Below are 18118 nucleotides of genomic sequence, written 5' to 3'. Positions count from 1 at the left end.
TCATGCAACGCAAGAGGCACTTTAACTGGCTTCAGCAACTCTCATCCCTAATTCCAGATACCCCCTTCCCACTTTTTTCCACCCTTGCACTACTTGACCACGGTGAATTTACTCAGGAAACCAACCAACTACAACACATTCTTTAAATTAAGTAAGAAATATGCCACCAGTACTCTGCTATCCCCAAAGAAATATCTGGCTCTCCATGCTATTTTCTCTCCAGACTATAAAAGACACAAGAAGAGGTGCTCTAGGTTCAGTTGTTTCAGATTCTTCTCAGAAAAATAAAAATAAATTCTACACTTACTGGGTGATAAAACGAAAAGTACTGTTATTAATCTCAAGAAGGCCTCTCTCTGTATTAATAAGAAATAACGAAACATGACCTGATGTCTCAAATGTGATGGTGAATTAGCTGAGCGTGATGATGCCCACCTGACATGACTTAGCTGAACCACACAGGACATTCATTCAAAATATGCTTGATGTGCAACTGATTCTACTCAAACTGAGCTTCAGTTGCTCAGGTCCAAGATAATGAAAAAAGAAAGAAACTCTGAAGCTCTGTTGAGTTGGAGTTTACTGATTAAGTAAAATCGGTATAAAAAAAGACAGATAGACAATACTCACTAGCATATGTGAAATCAATATTATTAGCAATATAGATTAATATTCTACTATGAGGCACCTGATCTAAATTGTAGGAAATGAATATTTTAAATTATTAAGTGTAATTTTGCAGCGTAAGATTTCTTGACACGAAATACAAATCTTCATTAACCAGGGCCCATTTTGTAAAGTTAGTTTTCCATCTCCAAAGAACCTGAATAACAGAACTTCAAAGCGAAATGATTTCTATTGTAATACTGTTGGCCATCCATCTCGTTATGCAAAGAGTAACAGGCAGCTGCTCATGTAAGATAATGGATGATAAATGTAACTGGAAGAAAGGGACACTAAGTTCCAAAGCAACAATTTTCACAGCAATCTGACTAGAAAAGTTATTTGTATCAAACTGTAAGTACTTACGTGGACAGAATATCTAATGGCAGTGTCAGTAGCGAGCTCACAGAGCCAGTAAACAAGCACTTGTAGATACGACCTGCATGAAGAAACAGAAGCGTGGTATAAATTTGATTTTGGTTATAGCATCACTTGGAAAAGACCACAGGTACCCTCTTTTCACCTGGTGCCCTAACTAAATTTATGACAAGGAAAAAAAAGGTATCTTAATTATCAGTGAAGTAACAGAACTCAAGACCATATACAACCATGTGGAAAAAAAAAAAAAAAAGCTGCATTTTAGCTAACATTCTTGATAAAGTATATATTCAAAGTGTAAGAATTGCCATACTAGGTTAGACTCAAGATTCATCTAGACCTGCCTCCAGCACTGGTCACACCAACGGATGCCTAAGGAAGAATATGAAAACAGGTTAAGGATGCTTGCAGCAATACTTCCTCAGTACCTTCTCATATGCTTCAAGCAAAGCAGCTGAGTTCCTGTGCCATATCTCAGTGCTAATTAACCCATGATGGATTTTTTTCTCCCCCATTAATTTGTTCAATCATATTTTGAAACTACATAAACTTTTGGTATTATGGTATCTTATAGCAAGGAGCCTCACCATTTCACTATCTGTTTTAAGTAATTGTTTTATTGATACTTGATGCTAGTTAAAGTTAGCTTTTCACCACAATCCCTCAGGCACGTAATCTTAAGAGTAGTTTAACAGTGTACACGGTCTACTTCAGAAAATTACATTCACATCCATAGAAGGATGTGTAGGGGACAGATGCTCAGAACAGGAGGGAAAAATTAAGGCATCTATACCCAGAAATGCAGTTCTTAAGATTCTCATTCCACCCTCTAGACAGGCATAGCTCCCCAAGTACATACCAGCACACTATGGTTTCTGTGACCTAGAATAAATAGCTCAGTTATTACCTCCTTGGTGAAATCTGTTTGGAACTTACAGAAAGTTTATGCTTCTACACCTCTCATGAATCAATCCACCAGAAATGCCTAAAAAGTCTACTGTTTATGCTCACCTTTTATATAAGGCATAACATAGCACTTGGAGGCAGTTAATGCTTATATCCCCCAGTGCAACGTTGGACAGAAAATAACACAAAACAGTAATAGAAAATTCAAAGGTCTAGTGTAAGTTAGAACACAAAAGAGACAACAGCTGTAGCTGATCTAATGAAAGCATTCAGTCTCATTGCAGTCAGTACTACTCACACATTTTATATTGAACAGTCACCAAATAAAATTTAGCAGGATGGTACTGATCCTCTGCTGCCAGCAAATTTCAATAGTTTGCTTCTGCCTACCATCCAGCTACACGGTGGGGAACTTTGAAGGGACAAGATACCACTGTGAACTCTGCCAGGCTAAAAAGGTCAAAAAACACAAGCCATACAACTTCCCATTACACTACAATGGCAAGAAACCAGTGTAACAGAACTCAGTGTGAGATTCTATGGAATAGGAAGGGGATTTTATTACATAAAATCTCTAAGCAAGCTATTTTTCCTCACAGATTTCACTTGCTCACTCTCATACAAGCACTAAGACACATATGCCCACGTGATCTGGACAGGATCGCTTGTGGACAGCACTGAAGACAATGGACACCAGCTAGTAAATCCTCATCGTATCTCTTGGGATTCTTCTTGATCGACATTTACAAACTGATTTTAGACTTGCCTTTCATTCTCTTCCTGGTAGTGCCATTTGGGATCTTTGCCTCATTGTTGTGTTTCAGCCCTTGAGTGAGGCAATATTCATAGTTCTCCCATTTCCTTATCTGATATCTTATAACTCCAGTCTTGTTCCTCATTTTCTTAACATCTTATCTTTATTCTGTTGGTTTTCCCTCTTGATTTGAATGAAATCACATATACACTGCTCTTTGGCAAATAACAAATACTCCTGTTAGCCCTTCTGCCGCTGCTTCTTCTGGTGCTCACATATGCAATTTCATTTATACTTTACTCATGCCAATTTAAGTAGTTCTATTACACATCTCTACAATTTTGACCTCTACAAAATTACATGAAACATGTATGCAACCATTCTCTTCAGCTACACTGTTTAGAAACAAACAAACAAAAAACAATGGCAACTGAATCACCCCAGAAAAATACAGTTGTGCTATATCAGTGTGTAAAGAGTGATTTCTAAAATTTGAGATAGAGGAGGCACTTCAGATCTAGCATTTCCTACAGCATTAGTGCACACATTCACTTGATTCAGTGTGTACACCTCTTCTTACCCCATGTACTGCATAGGTACCTTGGCTATTTCACTCTAGGAACTGTGCACCTACATACAAGTACCACAGAGAATAAAACCGTGTTTATTAAACAGCCCAGTTAATCCTACTTCTTTGAACAGATCATAGCAAATTGCATAACTGGCCTTTTTCATCCACTAATGTAAATATGCTTTGTGCTAACACAATAGCAACCACATATCAGAGTCTGCTGGGATTAGGCTAAAGGGATGCATAGAGAGATAAATTCCTTCTACTCAACTATACAAGATGGGTATTAATAAAGTGAAGTTACCAAAAAAGAATGTATTTATCCTACAGTAGGGTAGCTGCATGACTAGCATGTTAATCTGGAAGACAGATTTGTTCAACCATCCTTTGATAAATTTGACAAGGTTTTCATGCTGCACCTTTTTCTTCCAGATATAAAATAACGAGAAGAACATTTCCTTGTGAAGCCAGCAACACACAATTATTTGAGCCACATTACAGAAAGAGGGAAGGCAAAACATTACATTAGGAAGCATTTAAATATTACAGAAAACTAAAGATTACATAAAATGCCTTCAATATAAGAAAACAGGACCTACACAAAATTACATCCATGAGACAGATCCTGACAAACTTCAAAAGTAAATGGATTTTCCAGGGTTTGTTAGACTGAACGGCTCTGTCATGTTGGACATCTTCCTGTGCAAATATGTTACCCTTCACAGTACATTAATTCTTAAAGGAATCCATAACCAGGTGTCTAAATTTCTGCCTGTAAGATTGCACATGTACAAAGTAAAAAAACCATGGTCACTTGTAATTCAAAATCATAAGTCAGTTATATTGGCTTAGTAAATGAGTATTAAAAACCAAGGATGACATTTGTAAAAAAATAAAAGTGTTATATAACTAAGTTGGGCGTGGTGACATTTCAGTATTACTGAAGAGCCATCATCAAGTTTTCAGACAACATAACTACCTTCATCAATTAAATATGATTTTGCTGTCCTTTAGGAGTTTTAGTAAGAAAAGTGTACAGCATTTTGAAAGACAACAGTAGAAAACCCAGCCTTGTTTAAAAACCCAAGGAAGAAATTTGCAATATTTTTAAGTTTTAATCCAGAACAGTTTGTAAAACTTGTTTACTCCATGCCCAGAAAAGCTTTTTTTCTTGCACAGGAAGGACAGGCTGCAGAAACAGAATCGCTCTTTTATAGCTGATGCCAGTATTGTGCTATTCTCAAACTAAGCCAGTGCCAGCTACAAATAAAAACACAGAACATATTGAGAAACTGTCTTGGGAGATGCATTTACTGGCTCCCTGCTCTTTTATTCAAGGGGTATATTACTGTTTGTAAAGATGCATTTCCAATCATTTCCTTGATTGAACACTATATAACTTTTGCCTTTTTTAATCTTCTCTATATTTTTAGCTTGTTGAAACATGAGTAGTTCTCTTCCCATTTGCATTTGAAAGGTGATTTTTGAACTGGATACTACAGTAATTTAAGTGTGTGCTCTCTTTTTCTGTTAAACTCCTTTACCTCTTTAAGATTTTTAAGAGGAGTTTTACTAATCAATTTATGTACAACTGTAAAGGAATTCCACTTTTCATACTAAGAAAAATATTGCACTTTCATTTATAGATGGCTACAAAAACCAGGACAATTATTCTATCCTAATATAAATAAATGATATCCAATAGAAACTCTCATGTAGATGTTAAAGAAGATAATTGAAAAGAGGCGTTTTATTGGAATAAGAAGTTTAAAATCCCTTTTATGCATTTTCTCATATCTCTGAACACATTCCTGCATTGCACTGCTGGCTAAGAGTCAAATAGCTAGAACTTCTGCGTGAAAATTCTGTGAAATAGTGTCTTTGAATTTATGTTAGTTTTTTTTAAATACACCAACAATGGTCTCACAAAACTTTGTTGCAGGAAATGCCATATTTTCCTGCATAAAATAGTTTTACAATACCAAAATTTAATACTTACATGCAGTAAGAGGTACTACTCCCAACCACGCAAAGGCCACAAGTGTGTAATGAAACCAGTATCGTATTGCTGTGCCAATACTCGTAACCAGTCCAGCAAAGATGTCTTGGATTGGAAGCCGTGAAGGCATATCTGGGGAATAAACTGTGTAGAAAAGGCAGTTAGGAAACAGTTCTTCCTTAAAGGGCATTTATATAAAACTCCTGGCAACTACAAAATGTTTGTATTTGCCAAAAGCTTACTAGAAGAATAAGTGTATTTTATAGATTCCCAAGAGATGACCCCGAACAAATAACAAAAAAAAAAAACTTAACAGGACACATTTGTTACATTGTGTACTGAGTGGAATGGAAAAATTAATAAACTCCATGCTAGTTTTTGACTTAGAGAAGTTTTCTTAATAGCTTTATTTATCAATTGTAAATTCTGATTTTTTCAAAATAAGCTCAAGCCTGCAAAAAAAATCAGATTATAAATTCATTAGCCTAGCACTACCTCAAAGTACCCCTGTTATTTATAAACCTAGTTCAAAGAAAGAGCATAAAAAATAAGAGCAATTAGCAATTTTACATAGTGTCAACTTGTTTGTGCTAGATAAATTAGATTCAGCTTGCTATCCAACAGCACACACACAAAAATCAGAAAAGTGAAATCACCACACAGACAGGAAATCCAAAGTGAATTGATTAAGGATCTACAGACAGTGAAATTTACACAGAATTACTTCTATTTTCAACAGTAGTCTATTTCATACCATGCAAGATTTCTTCTAAGGTCACTGCTATTATAGAACATAATGCAAATCTCTCAGCTTGTATAGACATTTTCATAACAGTTAATTTTCTTGACTTTTAAAATTCAACATCTATATATTACATAAACCCACCCCTACTCAAAAAACCCAAGAAAAACAGTGACAGGGCTTATTCTTTTGCAAACAATTAGAAAACATCTATGTCTAACAATTTCATTACATTTAGTTAGCTTTTACATAGATGCTAAGTAGTAGTAATACACAGTATCAATATCAGATTTGAATAAAGAATGTAACTACAGTTAGGAGTTGCACAAAGACATTGCTGCCTGGATGTCTAACAGTTACATTAGAAACAGCTATGGTTGAAGACTTCAACACATTTAATTAATGGGCTATTTTTTAAAACATCATATACTTTTAACTATATAAGGAAACTCAATTTTTGTAAGAACTACTAGAGAGAAGATTTCCTCCTCTCTCATTGACAATCCTTTGACTTAAAAGTCTGAGAAATACTGCTTCATGCCATCTACCTGCCCTAATGAGCATCCCTGCTACCTTTACCTACATTCCAAATCATCCTTTTACTAATCTCAGAGAGGAAGCCTCTACAGCCTCTTTTCTCTCCACAGATACTTCCTGAATTTTCTGTATTGTAAAGAGAATTTAAGTACATAGAAAAGCAGTATCAACATGCAGAAGTAGTCAAAGAATGCGGACAGTTTGGTGCATTTCAACATGTGGATTACATTTGACAAAGTAATAACAAAATAGTAACCATAAAACAAATAGCAACTGGTTTTAAATTTCAAAGGTTCTTAGTTGTCAGGTATCTGGCAAGGAACTGGAATTTGTTTTAAAAAAAAAAAAAAGGACTAAAAACATAACACTAGGAAGTGTAGCTGTGAAAACATAGAACACTAAATTGAAAGCAGAACACAAACAAATTTTGACACTCTCTACCAATTTACAAGTTTCTTATTACAGAAACAGATTTAGTATATAATTTGGTAGTACCACAGAAAATGCCAACTGAAGACTTAACTAATGATCTCTCAGTTCACACTGAACAAACATTCTGGAAAATTAACAGAGGACACAAGCAGACCTTTGCTAAGGGTGCTAAAAGAATACCTGCCTAGAGTATATTTGTCACACATTTATGGTATCACTCAGACAAAATTGAACTCAGCAGATATTTTGAGGCCTATTTTTTTCATTTACCAAAAAAAAAAAATATTTTGTTCAACACTTCGGAACTGCAACAGAGGCTACAAGGAAAACATTAACTTTGCATTAATTATTTATTTGTTAGGAGGAAATTGGGAAAGTTTAAAGTTTTTGAAAAAACACACATTTCAGGAATTACTGAATACTCACACAGAGGACTGTAAAAAAAGGGTGCCCATCCTAGCTCAGTAATGCTGAAGTGGTTATCAATGTTAGCACCTCTACATGCTCATTTTTCTAAAGACTTTAGGATTACAACTGAGCATTCAAATAAATGCACAGCTACTACTCAGAGAAGACAAGCTACAAATTTTAATGATTTGGTGATTTTTGATGATTTCAGGAGCCGGGGTGGGGGAAGACTGTTGTTTTTCCCCTGCTTTGCCACACTTCAAAACACACAAAGCTTCTACCACTAGAATGGTAGAAATGATCATGATAAGATAAAGCCCTTTTATGCCCCACCTCAGGTGGGTGAAATGTAAAAATTTCTAGTGCGACAGAAACCCCTGCTGTGCAAGCACACTGCAATGCTGAAGCTTGCTGACAGTGATTTTCAGAACTAATCCCCCCACTTGTGTCTGTCATCTTCTGCTATCTTCTCTCCACATTACACTCCCTTTATCCACTCCCCACTACTACGCTGACCCCTGCTATCACAATGTCCATCATTCCCTTACGCACGCTTGTCCTTATCCTTCCTCCTTCCCTTAATTCCCATCCCAGTAACCTTTCTTGACTCAGTCCAAGAAACCAATTTCCTGCAATATTTACCACAGTTGCTCCAAATAAAAATCCCTCTACTAGAGGCCAACTAAAGCAACAGGCTTTTTTCCTATTACGGCACAAAATTCAAACAGACTTTGGTTGAGTATAAGTGAGCTTTCATAGCTTTAGTTCAACTTCTTTGAGCTGTCCAGCCCACAGGAAAACTACTAGAAAGCTTTTTGGATACTCAGGTCACGCCTGTGCAGTGTAACTGCTATTTCATTTGTGAATATGTGGGGTTTTTATCATTTGTGATGTGGGGTTTTTAGGTGGTTTGCTTTTTTTTTTTGTTTGGCTGGGGGTTGGAGTTTCTACTTCACAGAATCTCCATACTTACAATCTTCTTACCCATGGATTTTCTGTTGACTATTACACTTGCAAGCCATTTTTCTGCTACGTCAATCATCCTTGTGCACTGACCAGGAAATAACACTAATATAATTCATTAACAAAAAGCATGTGTTTTATAGTTCATGGGCTAAAACACTGGTTTGGTAAAACAGGGGTTGCCAGCTGTTCTTTAGGTTGGACTACATGATCTGCGAAAGACCCTTCCAATCCACACCGTTCTATGTTTATATGTTTTACACTCTTAAGACATATAGTCTTTGCTCCAGACAGCTAAGGTAAAAGGCCAAAAACGCTACCCCCTTCTCATGCAAGCCACAGGTCTAAAAAAACATATGAAATGACACTCATGTGTGCAAGATGCTCATATGTATCTCAACTGCATGTTTACTCTGCATCCTGGAGCTGGCAGCAGACATGCCGAATTCTGTGCCAGCATGCAGCATTTTGTTTCAGAAGTTTATGTTTTTCCCAAGTAGACTTTCTAGAAATGCTGAAGCTATGGACTACTGTGTTAAACTTTGTCAAAATGAACAGGTGAAAAAATTTAGCCCATTAGATACTTCAATAAAGTCTTAATTACTTCAAATGACGAATCCAACAAAATGGGTCACTCATTTTAGTATAATTACACAGCTTCTTACAGATCATTTTGTACAAAATTAAAGATCCAACAGTTTGGAACGTAATTTATTAAGTGTTACTACAAACAACATGAAATTACTAAGCAATGTTTTTTGCCGAAGTTACTTAAAAAATATGAATATATAATTTAATATTTTACAATTATTTCAGATTGATGCTCATTGCTCTTTGCCTTAAAAATCTATGAACCATGAACTCTTTCACATTAAGCTATACATGTCACATCTGGAAGGTTTTAAGATGATCAAAAAAGCATCAAGTTTTATGAACTAATTAACCCCCCTCCTAACTTTAAGTATTTAATGTGGAGAATCTCAGTGCACTATAGGATAGCTTAGGAACTCAATCAATCCAAACAACTCACAGGAACAAACAGTTCCTGATCCAACAAGCTTTCATAACAAGTTACATGTGAACAAAGGTGGTAAACAACAAGAAAGAGGAAAAACACTGACAAACCACAATTAAAACACCACAAGAGTGACGTCCAAGTGCATGCAAGCCTTGAATTAGTAACTTTGCATGCATTTATCAAAAGCTTACTTCAGATAATAATAATTTGTAAACTGAAGAACATCCTACCCATGTGGCTTGTGTGTATTAACTACGCTTGTGACATCATACTGACCGCTTACAAGCAATACCGCTGTTTAGGAAGCAGAGGAATGAACCCACCCCAACCTCCAGCCAAAGATCAGGCTAGTCTACTTCCATATTTGTATTTTTGAAAATATTTATGCTAATGTTACCTTCTACAGAAAAGAGAACTAAGCAGAGGAATGAACCCACCCCAACCTCCAGCCAAAGATCAGGCTAGTCTACTTCCATATTTGTATTTTTGAAAATATTTATGCTAATGTTACCTTCTACAGAAAATTATTTGAAATATTTGAAATAATTTGAAAATTATCTTCTAATGGGAAATAGAGAGTCACCTTCTTTCACGGGTCAGTGCTTATGAACATTTAGTGTGACATCAAGAAAAGTGCATCCTAGCACGTGACAAAGGAAAGTGTATGTGTGGGAAGGAAAAGAATATAGAGTAGTTGCTCTTTAAAAACTCAGAAAGAGGGCATACGAGTTAAAAACGAACAATCACCTTGACATAATTAAAAAAAAAAAGTCCAAAACTCCTATTTTTTAAATAGTTGTATTAATTCATTACTTGAAGAACTGCAGGAAAGGAATGAATTTTAAAACATAAAATTTAGCTTCAAAGTGTGCACTTGAAAATTGAGTCATTTGCCTACATGACTAAACATTTTTAGAGAATGATTCAACTATTCAAAGGAAAAATCAGTTTCTTTGTACTCCTGCCAGGATGCAAGTTGAACCTTCTACTCTTTCCTTCCTTTCTTCCAAACATTAACTAACCTAGTAGTTTAGGTGCTAAAGAAGTCACAAGATGTTACAGAACTTAAAGATAGCACAGGATTTAAAGAATATATGCACTAGGAATATTTTATGAATATTCCATACACAAAAAGTTATACTTGCAAAGGAACATTTTTGACAGAACGACAGCAACAGCTTTAACAAGCCAACCAAGCTAAATTAAAAGAGGAGCCGCTGGTATTACTGCACTATTTTTCTCAACTTAGTGCCTGTCCGTTGAAGTACAGATACTAATTATGTACATGTGTTTATTCAACCACATCCTGTGGTGAATTAACTTATCTGAAACTGCTTTAAACCTGGCATGCTTGTAAACCAGATACAACTTTGTCTTGGATGACTGGCACATACATCAATCCCATCTCTGCCTTTTCATTCTCTCCCCAGCACCTGTGACTCTTTCCCAGCTCCCACAAGCAGATCCAGCATCCACATAATCTTCCAAATGAAGAGGAATAAGAGAAACTAAGGAAACTGTAACTGCACGAGAGTTGAGTGCGAGGGAAACAATGAAACAAGACAGGCTGGACACATGCTACCACTGTGTGAAGTTTCATTGAAAAAAAACCCCAAAAGCATACTGTGCAACGTGGAAAGCCAAGAAGAAAACATTATCAGCTGAAGGTGCTCAGTCTGGGGAGTGGCCAGCGTGCGACAGGAGGACAAGCAGATCTTTGCTAGAGGCTAGATGTGGAGGAAGTACTCTTACACAGGGAAGAAAGAGGTTCACTTATTACCAATTTCCAGGTTCCTATGACAAACGGTACCTTGTTAAGCCACAGTAATTCAATTATGTTTTCGCACGTGTCCGCAATCTGCAACTACATTACAAGCTGTGCTGGTAAAAGCTATGTCAGTCAAGGATTAAGCTTCTGCAGGAACACCTCCTGTTGATAAGGGGAGTGAATAAGCTTCCTAGTATCAACAGTAATACACATATAAAGTGCAACTTATTTAGAACTTCTCATCTTCCTTTTTCTATACCCTAAGGAAACCACTATATACTTTTGCCTTTTTCTCTCCGCGCCCCCCCCCCTCAAAAGAAAACTGGAAAGTCTCCTGTCCTCTTAACTAGTAAATGACCAAAAAATGCAGTCTTCTTGTCTTGCACACTAAATTCTGTAGAGGACCTAGTAGCAGAATGCAATTTTGAAAGTGGCTAATTAGCTTGTAGGGAACATTGCTGAGATCAACATAAGATACGTTGCTCTCCTCACATTGGTAAGACAGAGTTAATATTGTACATTTCACTGCTGATCATTTAAAAAAATGGTCTAACATGTTGGGATAAATGAAAAATTCTGAGGTTCAATATACAAAAGGAAGGTGGACTACAGGATTTTTTGAACAGAAAATACATGAACCAAGCCATCTGGCTCCTTAGCCTCAGTTTCTCTACCAATGTACAAAAGTCAAACCTCATAATCTTTCCCAACTCTAGAAAGCTTCTACAGTGCAGATACATAAGTTAATATTTATTTTTTTTTAACTCACAAATATCTGCACCATTAAGAACCGAGATCAGCAGTTGTAAAGAACAAATCACCTCAAACAAATTCAGTGAGAAAAATACATAGCACAAGAATAACTTTACCTATTCAACAGGCAATAAGCTGGCAATAGCAAAACTAAGTAATGAGCCTAGCCTGCCACCACGCTAAAGGACCTCACTTATACCTACTACTATTGGTTAAAATGTAATTAAGAATCCTCTGGGAACTACCTAAAAATTCAGTCATTCTTGACCATAAGTTGCCTAACTTAGTTGAATCTAACATAAAAGGCAATGTAGTGCTTGGTAGTTACTGTATCTTGACTGAAATGCAAGTGGAATAATTATCACTTAAAATCATAGAACAGAATCTTAAACCAATTTGGGTTGGAAGGGACCTGAAAGAACATCTAGTTGCACCCCCCCTGCCACAGGCAGGGACACCTCCCACTAGAGCAGGTTGCTCAAAGCCCCATCCAACCTGGCCTTGAACACCTCCAGGGATGGGGCATCCACAACTTCTCTTGGCAATTTGCATTATCTGTCAAGATCATATGAACTGAAACTGACAGAAGTCAAGTGATAGTGCTGCAGGTGGGTAGTTCAAAGATAACTGGAAACTGATTTTCAAATTCAAATTTTGCTATGCTTTCGCCTTAACATTCAGAATTCCAAACACTCAAATTCACCAGAGAAGCTGAAAACATGGCATATGCTGTAATGTTAGCAACAGAAGAGTGGGACTGAAGCAGTAAGAAAAGGTACAGAATAGTACTTCTTCTATGGCTCACGTAAGATTATGGAAGAACCAGATTATCCATTATTTAAACAATTCACCCAGTCTGCAATAATATGCATAAGAACTGCAATTCAAATAGGAACATAGAAGTTAAAACACAAGTTTGGATCTATCGTGCTGAATGAATAAGTAATCATATATACTAAGAGAAAAAAAAAATTCTGAAAAGATAGGACAAGTAAAATATACTTACTTGGTGTGAAAGCAAATCTGTGCTTACATAATTCACAGTATTCTTTTCTGCTGTGTTTAAGCCACTGAACTAAGCTGCAATAAAAAGGTATCATGTTAATACATGCTATTACATGTCTTCAACTTACCCCTTCATTAAGGGAAGACACATCAATTCTGTTTTCAAACATAAATTAGGATATTGGTACTATCAAGCAGAACTTACATTACCACATTTATTAAGTCCATTTAGGCCATCAAGTAAGTTTCAAAAAGTAAAACTGTAAGGTGACTACGAGTAATAGCAGCTCTTCAACATCACTTACATTATTGATAAAGTACATTCTCTGAGTATGTTATTGAAAAGGCTAGTAACTCAAAGCATATATCCTGACATAGACACCCACTAGTGACACCAATCCTATAAATATTTCAAGATATGACACATATACCCACACAGCTAAGATTTAGAACTGTTGTATTTGTGAAGAAATGTCTATTAAAATACCATCAAAAGGAATTTGTGCTATAGACCAGAATTACAGTTTTCACTTTAGCATTTCCCTGATCAAACACGAACCTCAAAATGACTAAAAAGTACTAGGGTATTTTTACTTCTTGCTATGAGGTTAAATGTACTTTTTATACACAACTATAAGTGGGCAGAAAAAACTCCAACATACTAATTTTTCTGCTCAGTTTTCAGAAAGCTGACATATGAGTAGAACCGTAGTCCTAAACACAATTATCAATACTTTCTTTTCATATATAATTACCGAACTGTAATGAACCATTCATGCAAAAAAACATCAAAAACCCTAACACATTTCCATGGAATATTGGATTTTCTTACTAGTTAACCTGAAGACTTAGGAACCATTGCTTTTAGAAATATGTTAATGTGTTTTATTTTAAAAAAGATAAAAATTAAAATGCCCACAAACACAGAACTCACCATTCCTGATGAATAAATTTAATACTGCCGGTACACACGCATGGATGATAGAGGGGTTTCTCAGGAGTTCCTTCAGACCGACAGACTCTGCATATATCTGCTGACAAGGACATAGAGCTTATTACACTACTGCTTAAAGAAGTCAAATTTACAAGACAAATTGTACAATTAAATTCTAGAAACCTTGCCATGTAGCAAAATGAAGCCAGAATAAATTGAAAGAGGACGAACAACAGATTTCATCTGATGCAATACATGAAGACTGAGAGATCATCAGAAAAAGCAACAAGAATGTTATCTGCCTGGTCATATTATAAAAAACCTAAACCATGTCTTATTATATTATTAAGATTTCTAGGAAATAGACACAGTAAAACTACATGCAGTGGTACTCTTTGCCTAAAAATGTTATCACTAAAACAACATATAGATTGCCAAGGATAATCACCCTGGAAGTGCAGACTTTGAAATGGGAAAATTGCACCTGGGTTTTGAAGAAGTTAAATGGGAGGCTGAGCAGAAGAGATTTACCAGTGTCTAACAATGACTTAAACATGCCTTTTGCTACTTTTGAATCTAACATGGATGTTCCTTGGTGCTTTTAATGAACGAGAAAAAACCTTATCAGAAAACCAGAAATAAGTATTTTGTTAGTTTTCTGAGTTGAATAAGGTCATCTGTTTAGCAGTTCACAACCCAGCCAGAAGAGGAAAGACATTTTCTATTTCTTATTTCATAACTTCAATTTCAACAATATTTCAATAGATCCCACACCTTCTATATTCTCTATTTTTGATATTTTCTTATAACTAAAGACTGCATGTTTTGTGGGCAAAGGAGTGTAAACCCCTCCCTCTAAAGAACAGATGCCTACTTTAATACTATTCAGTTATCCAGAACATTTAAACACACAACTACATATAAATAAAATTTAAGCATTTTATTTGCTTATTGACAGATGCACTGTATCCTCCCTTTAGGCCTCCCTACTTCTATTAAGTAAACAGAAAATGTCCATTTTTATAGACTATTTAAGTTTAGGATTTTCTCTTTTGTTAATTATTTCTCAGCGAACCTGCAAGAGTGTAACAGAAATGTATCAGAGACCTTTGTTAGAAAAATACTAACTTAAAATACCAGTGTAAGAATACCAAAACTATATAATTTCAAGTCTGAATCACGTATATTTTTTCTTGGTTGAAATCTCCAAAAGTTAAAGATTTTCTACAAAATGTTCCAAAATGTACCAAACATTAAAGTATTAATGTTTTTCTACAAAGAGGTCACAAAATGACCATGTCCATACTTCGTGTGGTCTTTGAACAGTTTCTACACATAAAGCACAAGAATCCAAGAAATTCCAAAAAAAAAAATAATATTATTTTCTATCTATAAAAGAGATTTGAATTCATTCATGCAGGCCTAAAACCTAGAATTAACAGAAACATGTATTCAATACCCCATTGATGACTCTACAAAGAGACATAAACAGTACTTCCACCACTGCCACATTGAGTAGCAACGTATCATATCGCTGCAAACGTCAAGAGCCCCTGGTTTCTCTGCTGATGAGAATGACCAGAACCACTACTTCACCTAACAAATTATTCTTTTATCACAGAGAGTACTTCCAGATGGCTCCCCAGGACAGGTCTCTTCAACTGACAGGCAGGTTCTACCAACTAGCTGTGGCAGGCCCACCTTCCCTCAGCATTCTTTCTAACACAGCTATTTCACTACAGCAAGCTGACACCTTCATATGCCGGATCAGCCTCAGAAAGGGTCAGAGAAGCACTAGAACCACTCAAGAGACAGGATGTGAAATTGATGCTTTAAGAATACTCTCTGGCACCCAAGACAGCAAGTAAAAAGCACACTGTTCTATGAAAGACCCCCACAGCTCTCTGAAACCACTCATTAATGGTCTGTTGGCTTTCACAGCAGATTGTCTACTTATTCTCAAGACTGTTGGGAAAAACCACAGTTTGCTTTACCAAAAGCAAATTAATTCTGTATTTGGAAAAGGATTTCTTCTGTTAGCTTATTAAAACATTTCAAGTCTAAATATTATTTTTTCAATGGCCATGAGAATTTCTAGACAGTCATCCTTGTTTTATGAATCCAAATAAACATATACGAGAGTAACAATCTGGACTGGTAAGAAGTAGACAGCTTCAAATCAATAAAGCCTGCTAAGGGTTAATATGTAAAGCTATGCACCTTATGACCTACTGTCATGTTCAGAGGTAATGCCTTTGTGTAATAGATGCCATTTTTCTACTTGCACACGCACTTTGCATCCTATTCTTCACGTGTGTGTTTTGGAAAGCATGACCTTGGGTAATACAGTTCTTTTCTGTTCCCCTAGAGTATGATTCTCTGCCTATCACCTCTCTAAGTAAATTTTCATCCCTGTAATATCCAAAAGTGTAGATTATATGTATCTGGTGCTTTCAGGTGCTATAGAGATGCAACTCACACACTCATTCAGAGGTGAGGAATCTGCCTCTTAGGTCTGAACTTTATTACCCTAAACTGCCTCTCTTACCTGAGCTTTCACCATTCAGTTAAGCTTTCCAGACCCACAGTACATTCCAGTCAATGACAAAACTCATCAGAAACACAATGGCCATAATACTGTTAATGAGCTACCAATAGTTAGGAAAGCCCATGTGACACTTTGCAGCAGAAGTTCAGGCACACAGTACTACTAAAGCACAGATTTCCTCTTCCTTAAGGCACTAATGCAGTCTTTGCTGCTGCTAGGGTTCAAAACTTTCTAACCTTGGGAAGTCTCTTCCCCGTCCTGGCAAGCGTTGTGAAATTCTAATAGAGGGAATTGAAGCTTGAAACTGTAGAAGAAGTTGTAACATTCTAGGGGTATTTATGGAAAGTGAGTATATATACCAGTTACTGTCATCCTACTACTCGGAGCTTTTGAGGGTAACATTGATAAGACTACAATATAATATCTAAGGCTATATGAGTGTATGTGTTTTCATATATATATTTAAACAGAAAAGTCCAAATTCCAAGTGTTGACTTTAACACGAAGGTTTAGTTAAAGGAGACAACACCTTAAGATGTAACTAACAACCCCCTCTTCTTTCTCTTCCTGGTCTCTCTGTTTACCAAATTCAGCCTTGCAAAAGCAAGTATGATCAAAGACTACCCCTGTTAACAGCCTGTAACAAATTATCAACTATGCTGTTTACGATAAATCCACTGAGATGGATTTAGGAGCTACTGGAGTGGTAGGAACTCAGCTGGTCATTTCTGAGTATCCACTTCACAGGTTGCTACAATCCAGGTTTTCTGGGCAACCAGAGCTCAAGCAATCAAAGTTTCACATTGATAATTTCATCAGTACAAGTAACTATTGGTCTACAGGTGTATGACAAGAGTTGCAGCAAGCAGTTTTAAAAGTAGTTAGATAAAAAAAAAAACCTCTAATACTTTTTCTAGCCCATCTGTTTTCACAAGTACTAAAGATGTCTACAGCACAACCCAAAGAACGTTTCTACAAAGGTGTTATCTTATTTCATCTAGTGTTTCATGTTCTTCCAGCTTTTTTCTTTTTAATCTTCTCAAGATTGAAAGTCAAGTCCTACCAGATAAAAAACTACATTCAAAATGATGCCAAAGTAACAAAAGCCAAGACACAAAATACACTTCCCCTGGAACTGTCTTGCTACTGCAATGTATATTTGTAGTTATTGCTTAAGATGACAAACAAAGCTCAAATACTGCAAGAAACATAGCACAACACACATCCTTTATTTATTTTCATTTACGCTACAATATGAAGTCCTGGTTTATGAAAGTTCTGCATTATCAGCTTGAGCTACATAGTTCATCAACATTATCCGGAGAGAGCAAAAGTGCTGACAAAACATATCCATGTTTGATTGCCAGTAAAACAACACCCTTAAAATAGGAAATCATACATTAAAAAAACGTGACTACGATCTCCTAGACAACTTCTTTTTTAAAAAATGGGATAAGTTATTATGTATTAGGCTCTTGTAGAAGAGAAACAGAAACATGTCAGCTCCTGCATCATTTTACCACTTCAATTTTCCAAATAGATTTTTACAGCATACGTAACGACGCTAACCCCGCCAGAGAAGCGGCAGCAGTTAGAGCTGCTGTTATTATTATACAGCTGAAAGGGGAAGTCGGAGACTCGCTGGAGTTGCAGAAGCGGGTATGACAGCGCCTGCTCGGGGCAGCCCCTTCCTCACGGCCCCTTCCACCCAAACCACCCACCGCCTTCCGCCCCCCCCC

The 18118-nt window shown here is 36.3% G+C and overlaps 1 protein-coding gene across 2 annotated transcripts in view; it reads right to left on the bottom strand.

Moving 5' to 3' along the window:
• Window positions 1–18118, bottom strand: part of MARCH6 (membrane associated ring-CH-type finger 6) — a 46574-nt gene that overhangs the window by 28013 nt on the left and 443 nt on the right. Inside the window, exons 2-5 of one of the 2 annotated variants that reach the window (XM_014940983.1) lie at window positions 13832–13928; window positions 12899–12972; window positions 5272–5415; window positions 1030–1102 (exon numbers count right to left, since the gene is read on the bottom strand). In XM_014940983.1, coding sequence (XP_014796469.1) covers window positions 1030–1102; window positions 5272–5415; window positions 12899–12972; window positions 13832–13928 — 388 coding nt within the window. Of the gene's footprint in view, window positions 1–1029; window positions 1103–5271; window positions 5416–12898; window positions 12973–13831; window positions 13932–18118 lie in introns of both variants that reach the window. The other variant, XM_014940982.1, reaches the window with a different exon arrangement.

The sequence above is a fragment of the Calidris pugnax genome, unplaced genomic scaffold, assembly GCF_001431845.1.
Source record: "Calidris pugnax isolate Ruff unplaced genomic scaffold, ASM143184v1 scaffold8, whole genome shotgun sequence".
In the NCBI taxonomy this organism is placed as follows: domain Eukaryota; kingdom Metazoa; phylum Chordata; class Aves; order Charadriiformes; family Scolopacidae; genus Calidris; species Calidris pugnax.
The sequence above is the reverse complement of the archived record's forward strand: the minus strand, read 5'-3'. Positions and strand labels throughout refer to the sequence as shown.